This window comes from Penaeus chinensis, chromosome 17, assembly GCF_019202785.1.
Source record: "Penaeus chinensis breed Huanghai No. 1 chromosome 17, ASM1920278v2, whole genome shotgun sequence".
Lineage (NCBI taxonomy): Eukaryota > Metazoa > Arthropoda > Malacostraca > Decapoda > Penaeidae > Penaeus > Penaeus chinensis.
The window spans coordinates 21247328-21254827 of record NC_061835.1 but is presented as its reverse complement, the minus strand read 5'-3'; the positions used below and the strand labels follow the sequence as shown (position 1 = coordinate 21254827).

Here is a 7500-nt window from a genome sequence, read left to right as displayed (position 1 = left end):
ACATGATTTTCATATTTATTATTTCAGCATTTCTTTATATTTGATTGATGATTTGGATACTTGATAATTATCTTGCATTTTACTTCTATGTTTTGTTTACAATCTTAGCCAACATAGATAACTATTATGATAAATTCTTATTATTATTCCTTTTTGTCCTACAAAAAAGACTCCTTCACTACTATCTCTACTTGGAAATAGGACACAGAACATTACTGTTTGTTTGGCTAGAATAAAACACATAGAGAGGTGCTATGGAATATCAGTGCAAGCATTTTTTTTTATTTAAACAGATGCATGTGATATAATGACAAATATAAAACAGGTACTGCATGTGTGTTGGAGTTGGTGTTGAAACTTGAGGTCATATGTCATATGTCGATAGGTTGCATTAATAGTTTTGGAGTTTGTAATGATAATGTCACATGCCCTAATCACTATAGAGAAGATGGATTCATGAATACGTAAAGATACATGTGTTTTGCTAAGTACCCAGAGCCCCATTACTGGAAAATAATAAATAGAAAGAAGGAAAACAAGCTCAGAAAATTGCCAATGTAGAATATCACACATCCCTTATATTCATCATTAGTTGTAATTTAGTATGGAGGACATCTCTGAATTGGTTAACTTATATTTCATACCTTTTACTTGCAGGGACACTGTTGCTGCAGATTGGGGAAGTCGGGCGGAAAGTGAGAGAGTCGTCATCGAAGCCCAACAGTGGAAATGTAAGATAGCAGATAAAGTTTCTAAGTATTATCATTTTCTGTAGAGTGATGCCTCTGTCACAAAAGTATTTTAGTATCACTAAATTGCCCATATGATCCTTTTTCTGTGATGCTTGTGTTGTGTTTCAGGGGTACAGACTCTTTTGATTAGTTAATTTTTGTGTGTGCCATATAGAAGTAGAGAACATGAAGTAAAATATGATTTCCTCGCTGAATTTCTTTATTTTCTCCATGTTGAAATGTTTCTGAAGTCTGAAGGGGAAAACTATCCAGATAAGGTATCTTTTATATATGTTAGTTATTACAAGCTCAATATGTTTTCTCTCACCCTTTCAACTTACCCACACCCAGCTGCAGCTGAACGTACTATAACCCGACCCGACCCGACCCGACCCGACCCGACCTGACCCGACCCTACCCTACCACACCCTACCCTACCCTACCCTACCTTTCCTTTCCTTTCCTTTCCTTAACTTACCTTACCTTACCTTACCTTACCTTACCTTACCTTACCTTACCTTACCCTACCCTACCCTACCCTACCCAACCCAACCCAACCCAACCCAACCCAACCCAACCCAACCCAACCCAACCCAACCCAACCCAACCCAACCCAACCCAACCCAACCCAACCCAACCCAACCCAACCCAACCCAACCCAACCCAACCCAACCTTACCTTAACCAAACCTTACATACTTAACAGATGTTGCTAGTATGTTCAAAGATCCACATAATGCAAATGTTTTCAAAAATACTTCAGCCTATTCTGTCCTCCCCGCAGGCAAGTGATGTAGGAGAAGTGCCATCAGGAAGTGACCCGGAACTTGACAAAACTAGTGGAATAGTGTCAGACGTTTCAGCTGCGACCACTGTAGAGGGAGAGCCGTGGTGTTCACAGCAGGCCAACAAAGAGGTTTCTCATGCCTCAGACAAGTGTTCGAGTAGCACCGCAGACACGCCAGAGGAACCCCAGAAGAGTTCAGGGGCTGATATAGAAGGTCCTCTATGTGATGCAAAACAGGAGGAGTTTCAGGAGAAGGAGACACAGGACAAGACGGCCAAGGAAGGTGGACACTCCCCAGATAACTTTGATGATTCAGGCCAGTCCAGCCGGCACTCCTCCCTCTCGCAGCCTTCCCATCAAGAGTGGAGTATATCCTTTGAACAGTTCCTGGCCAACATCGCCAATGAGGAGAGACTAGTGTCCTTCTTCGAAAAGCCTGTCGATTTAGCGCAAGAGGTACAAAAGTTGAGAAAAAGACAGGCACTCAGCACCAATGGCATGATTGGCTCATTGGCGTCATCACCGTTGTAGAATTTTGTTTTCCATAGACATTTAAATTATATTTAGAATACTTGTATATGTATAGTCTATAATGTTGTGATTCATGATATATGTCTTTCTCATGCTGATCTGTATAATCATTTTCTTTAGAATGTACTGATGATGTGATATAGTTAATCCCCGTGAATTAATAAAACAGATGATAAATTATGAGATACTGAAAGCAGTTTATGTATGTGAGCACTAACCATCTATATCAGTAAAACTTTTAGATCACATGGAAGAGAAGCTTTCAGTTTTATTAGTTGACTGTAACTGAAACTGCACATGACAAATCCTAATAATGTTGCTATAATTAATTTCAGGTAGGTTCTACAATGTATTCTTTAGTTGCAGTATTCGGAAATGATTTCAGGTAATGCCATCTGTAAGGTATTAGGGGGCATTCATTTTTCTTTTTATATGATATTGGTGGTTTTAGAAAAAAAAAAATGTTTATTGTGAAGTGTGTATGTAATGTTAGAATTAATTTTAATGCATTTTTTCTCTTTTATAGAGGTTGGGTGCAACAACAAACCTAAGTGGCAATGGTTTGCTGTATGTTGGTTTCCCTTTATTTTTCTTTGTAATAGATATGGAGCATGCTATTGCCATATCAAATGTCAAGTCTGTTTCAAAGATAGCATTTTGACTATTAAAATGGTAACTATTCCAAAGCACTAAGGAAGGCAATGCTGTTCACTGAATTTCATTCGTGGATGTGGCCTTTACTTGCACTGAACCCAGATAGGGACTTAGACAGAAAAAGAGACAGACACACAGACAGACACACAGACAGACACACAGACAGATAGGAAGACAGATAAACACAAAACAGACAGACAGAGAAGTAGATGGATAGACAGAAGACATGAGACCTTGTTTGGTGCCATGATTTGGAAACATATTGATTATTGTATTCTGTGAATTATATATGTATTTTTACTAAGCAAATTAAAAGCTAAAAATCTGAAAAAATGTATGTGTATAGACTTCATAAAAGAATTGATTTTTTTTGTATGAAATTTGCCATGACGAAGGTTTTCTGCTTATGGGGAAATATGTTTTGAAATGAGTTTTTATCAAAAGCATTTTACTTTGCCATAAACAGACTTCATGATTGCTCATATACTCTGTGAAATATATGGAAAAGAAAGAAAGTTAGGCCAGTGGCTTTGTGAATGAACTCTGATGTACAACTAAACAAACCGAGTCAGTGGACAACAAAATTCACGGGGAAATCTGTGCAATTCGAGCAAGTTAGGTGAGCTCGTGAGGGTGCTGATGACATCCTTCTAGAACCCTCGGTACACTGGCATGTGTCTGTGGTCCCTAAGAAAGAAGAATTTTTTAATTGGAAGGCAGCAACTTCCTTCGGTGTATGACTGTCATCTATGATTGGAACTTTCTCATAACAAAATTGTCTAACCTTTATCAAAAGCTCACTCAAAAAGTTTCCAACCCTTTTGCAAATTTTGAAGTGAATATGAAAGGGTAGTTCATGGCTTGATTCTGCATTACGGTTATGCTCTTAATCTTATATAAACATTTTTCTTTAGTTGACAGGAAAGGAAAAAAGTGAAGGACAATTTTTTTGTCATTTTATATATATATTACTGTAAGTTTGCTGTAGATTTTTTAGTAAATATTGTGTTTCATCAGAAATTAATATGCAGTTTAGTTTTTGAGTTTACCAAATTTTTTTTTTAAAGATAATTTTATAAGTTCTTTGTGAAAAAGCAAGATGTTCAATAGAAAAAAGTAACTTTGTTATGCTGATATTCATGTTTAAACATTACAGTAGAGACTGCTTTAGCACTCGGCAATTTCCATAAGTATATAATGATTTCTGTCAAAAACTGATTTCACCCTTAAGTGCATGTATACCTTCCACTGCGGTTTGTTTTATTAACTTTGATTACACATGCATGGTTCCAGAATTTTGTTCACCAAATGATTGATTACTAGGCTTAGGTGAACTTGCCTGTTTAACTCATTTCTTGATTTTTAAAATACCTATACCAACAATTGAATCACTGATAATGATATTAATGGTATGAGATGTAAAACACTTTTTCACAAAAAAATCAAGGAATGGGGTAAAGAGGTGAGATCAGCTGGGCTTTGTAATTGACTCCTTGGTGACTTAAGTGTTTGTGAAGTCATCTATATGCAAACAAAGTTAGTGAACAATACAATACATGTATCTGGCACTAATGGTTTAAGAAAGAAGCAAATTTGAAAATCCCCAGTTGCTGTCTGATGATCTCATGAAAAATTAGTATAGGATCATTATACCCCAGAATTCATATGAGATTTCAAAATTTTATGTGAGGAATGTTGATAAAATGAAAAAGGTAAAGAGTGGCAGAGGAATCATCCATTGTGCTGGAAACAGATTTCTTAGCACTTTATATAATGAAGCACCCTCAAAAAGATGCTTTTAACACAAGCACAACTCTTCAGTAGAACACAGATGTAGAAGCAAGCAGATGTAGTGATATGGCACAGAGAGGCTGTGTTATCTTAGGTTCACCCACCTAATATTGTTCACTTGTTGATAGAGGTATATTTATTTAGACCATGTACCTTTTGTGAAATATGGAGGAGGCAGGACTACAGAACTGACCTTAACATGCATCTGTGTTTCTTATCATAAAGAAGATATTTGTTCCTGGTTTACTTTATGGTATGCTTAAAGAGTTGATGGGTGAGTTCCTCCAAGTGTATGATTGGATCTTATATTGTATGATTATGTTGCTAGTGTTTATTATGGCCTATTTTGGATCTGATGCTGACAGTTTGACAATGGGCCAAGAAAGATTTATGGATGATGTTTAAAATGATTTTCTTCTCATTCAATACAGGATTTTGTACATATAAAATATAAAAAGATGACTTTCATTAAGATTCAGTTTACTAATCAAAGGGAATGAGGATAATGAAAATAACACTTACTTTATTTAATACACGTAGGACAACTAAACCCTCCCAGTTAGGCAAATGTTGCAGAAGAATACTGAATTTATGTCTTATTATGTGTAGTATATGAGTTAGATATATTCATAATATATAAATGCATATATTTTTTAGTGATAATGAGTTAATAATGTTCAAAAAGTTTTACTGTGGTGCTCATCAGATCATTTTGAATACTTGATTGCAATTAATTGTGCTTTTGATTACAGTCTTAAAACTAATGGGTTATGTAAATAAATTTGTAACAAATGCATGATGAATTCAGAAATTATTTTTGCCTTCTCTGCAGAAAAGAAAAACAATGTATGGTTGTGATTATACATTGACAAACAAGTACTGAAAGATCCTTTGTGTTGTGAAGAAATGTATTTACATATATATACACAGACGTCTTTATTAGATAACATGTTTATAAGTTGCATGCCTTGAAAGTGGGAGAAGGAATATGGATAATATCATAGTGTTAGAGCAAATGTCATGTGCCACAGAATGCAGTCGACAGATAACTCTGGTATTTTACAGTTGTACATTTTCATGAATCCCTTTGTCCTCGTCATTGAAAAGATGACAATGACCATGTTTTTAGCAGATCTTTTTTATTCATGTGATTTGAGTTTTTGGCCGAATTATATAATACAATTGTATTTGATTTTATTCACTAATGATTTATTTAAAAGTAAAGAATTCTGTGAATGTAATGATTGTCAAAGTTTTTCTTTATACACCAATAGTTTTATGATGATGACAGGTATTATTATGGAAACTGGGATACTCAGAGTAGATTTTACTAATGGAGAATCATGAGCATTTATTTTTTTATTGCATATTAGGATAGAAAGAGGGAAAACATGTGACTGTCTATAGTGACTTCCATATAATAATGTTCTTATTTTCACTTAATATCAATAATGTCCTCAGTGCTTTTGAGCAGAAATATCTAAAATATTGTAGAAGTCTTTTGTCTGGCAAGAAATTCTATAACTGCTGTTACATTGAAATAAAAGTTTGTTAAGTATAATGCAGAGAAGGCTATCTTGATTAGTAAGGCTTTTAAATATCTGATTTACAGGGTTATTTCCAATCATATATCTTTTATCTGTATTACAGTTATATTGAGTGTGTATCTGTGTAAGCATGTGTAGGCCTGGTTTATAAAGACAGTTTTTCATGTTAATATGAATAATGGACACATGAATAAAAAGTTCCTTTGATCTTTAATACTAAAATTTCATAATGGATTTGTACCTGAAATTTTAGCATGACAAAGCACTGCACCGTAATAAATAGTTGAAAATAATGAAGTAGAATGTTTTATGCTAATTCATGAACCATATCCTATTATTCTGGTTTTCAAAGACCTATTTCAGCCATAATGAACAAATTGAAAATGTAATTATTTACTAGCCCATGAAAAGAGGAAGTACATGTAACAAAAAAAAAAGTATGTTACTTTCCATAAAGACAATAATGAAATTTATGTTTTGTAAACATCAAAAAGATATTTGCTAACCCAGTAGATAGATTCAGATATTATTTAGGTTATCAATGAATTTCTAGTTTTTCACCATAGAGTATAGATTATCTGGTATGAGTGACAGTGAAGAATCCTGCAAAAAAAATGATTTAACATGACTATTTTTTACAAGTGCATGGTGTTGGTTTATTACCAAAATACTGATATGTTTATTTGTTTCATGTATCATATTTATTTGTAGCATGTGTCTGAATATAGCCTATTTGAATATTTTTGCTCTACTAATTTAGAAAGGTTGCAATATTAAAGGAATTTGTAAATTTCTGTTAAGATTGATTTTATGCATCAAAATTCAGTTAAGATCTACTTTACTATGATATTGTAAAATTTATATATTGTACTACTGTATATTAAGTTTAACAAACGCAGGAATGTGTACAGATGAAAGGAAACGGCCACAATGTGAAAAGAAATTGAGTGTAACTTTTTGAACTTGTTCCGAGTTCCTCCTCAGATGAAGCAAATACCCAAATAAGTTAAAAATATCATGTTCAATTTCTTTTCATATTGTGGATGTGTTTCCTTTTAAGTGAATATTAATTGTCCACTTAATTTGGAAATACTGGATGGTATTTACCTAATATGTCTATTTTAGAAGAATAAAAAAAAAAAATGTTGCATTAAATTTGTCTGAAATGTAAAGTTTAGAATTTTGAGTTTGGAGCAGTTGCTGTTTAAAAAAAACGACAAAGCGTATGCATTTTTGTTCATGAAATTTTCTTGGCATTTTATCAACAGGTTAATATGTTTCTTCTGTTGACTGTTAATATTGCATTACTTGAAAAGCATTGTATCTTCATGACTTCATAGCATTTCTCTACACCTCTAAACTGGTTTTAATTGCATTATATGATTTAATAAAGAAAAAAAGTAGATTATATTTTTGATGGGAAAATTTTTGTTTGTGGTGCCAAGTATATTAGATTTTTT

At 33.6% G+C, this 7500-nt stretch overlaps 1 protein-coding gene across 2 annotated transcripts in view; it reads left to right on the top strand.

Annotated features, from left to right (window-relative positions):
* The window catches only part of LOC125033904 (TBC1 domain family member 9-like), a 30005-nt gene extending 23672 nt beyond the window's left edge, over window positions 1-6333 (top strand). For both annotated transcript variants that reach the window (XM_047625483.1, XM_047625482.1), the window contains 2 exons: window positions 658-731; window positions 1515-6333. In XM_047625483.1, the coding sequence (XP_047481439.1) occupies window positions 658-731; window positions 1515-2048 (608 nt within the window). In that variant the 3' untranslated portion in view covers window positions 2049-6333. The remainder of the gene's footprint in view (window positions 1-657; window positions 732-1514) is intronic.
* The last annotated feature ends 1167 nt before the right edge of the window (window positions 6334-7500 follow it).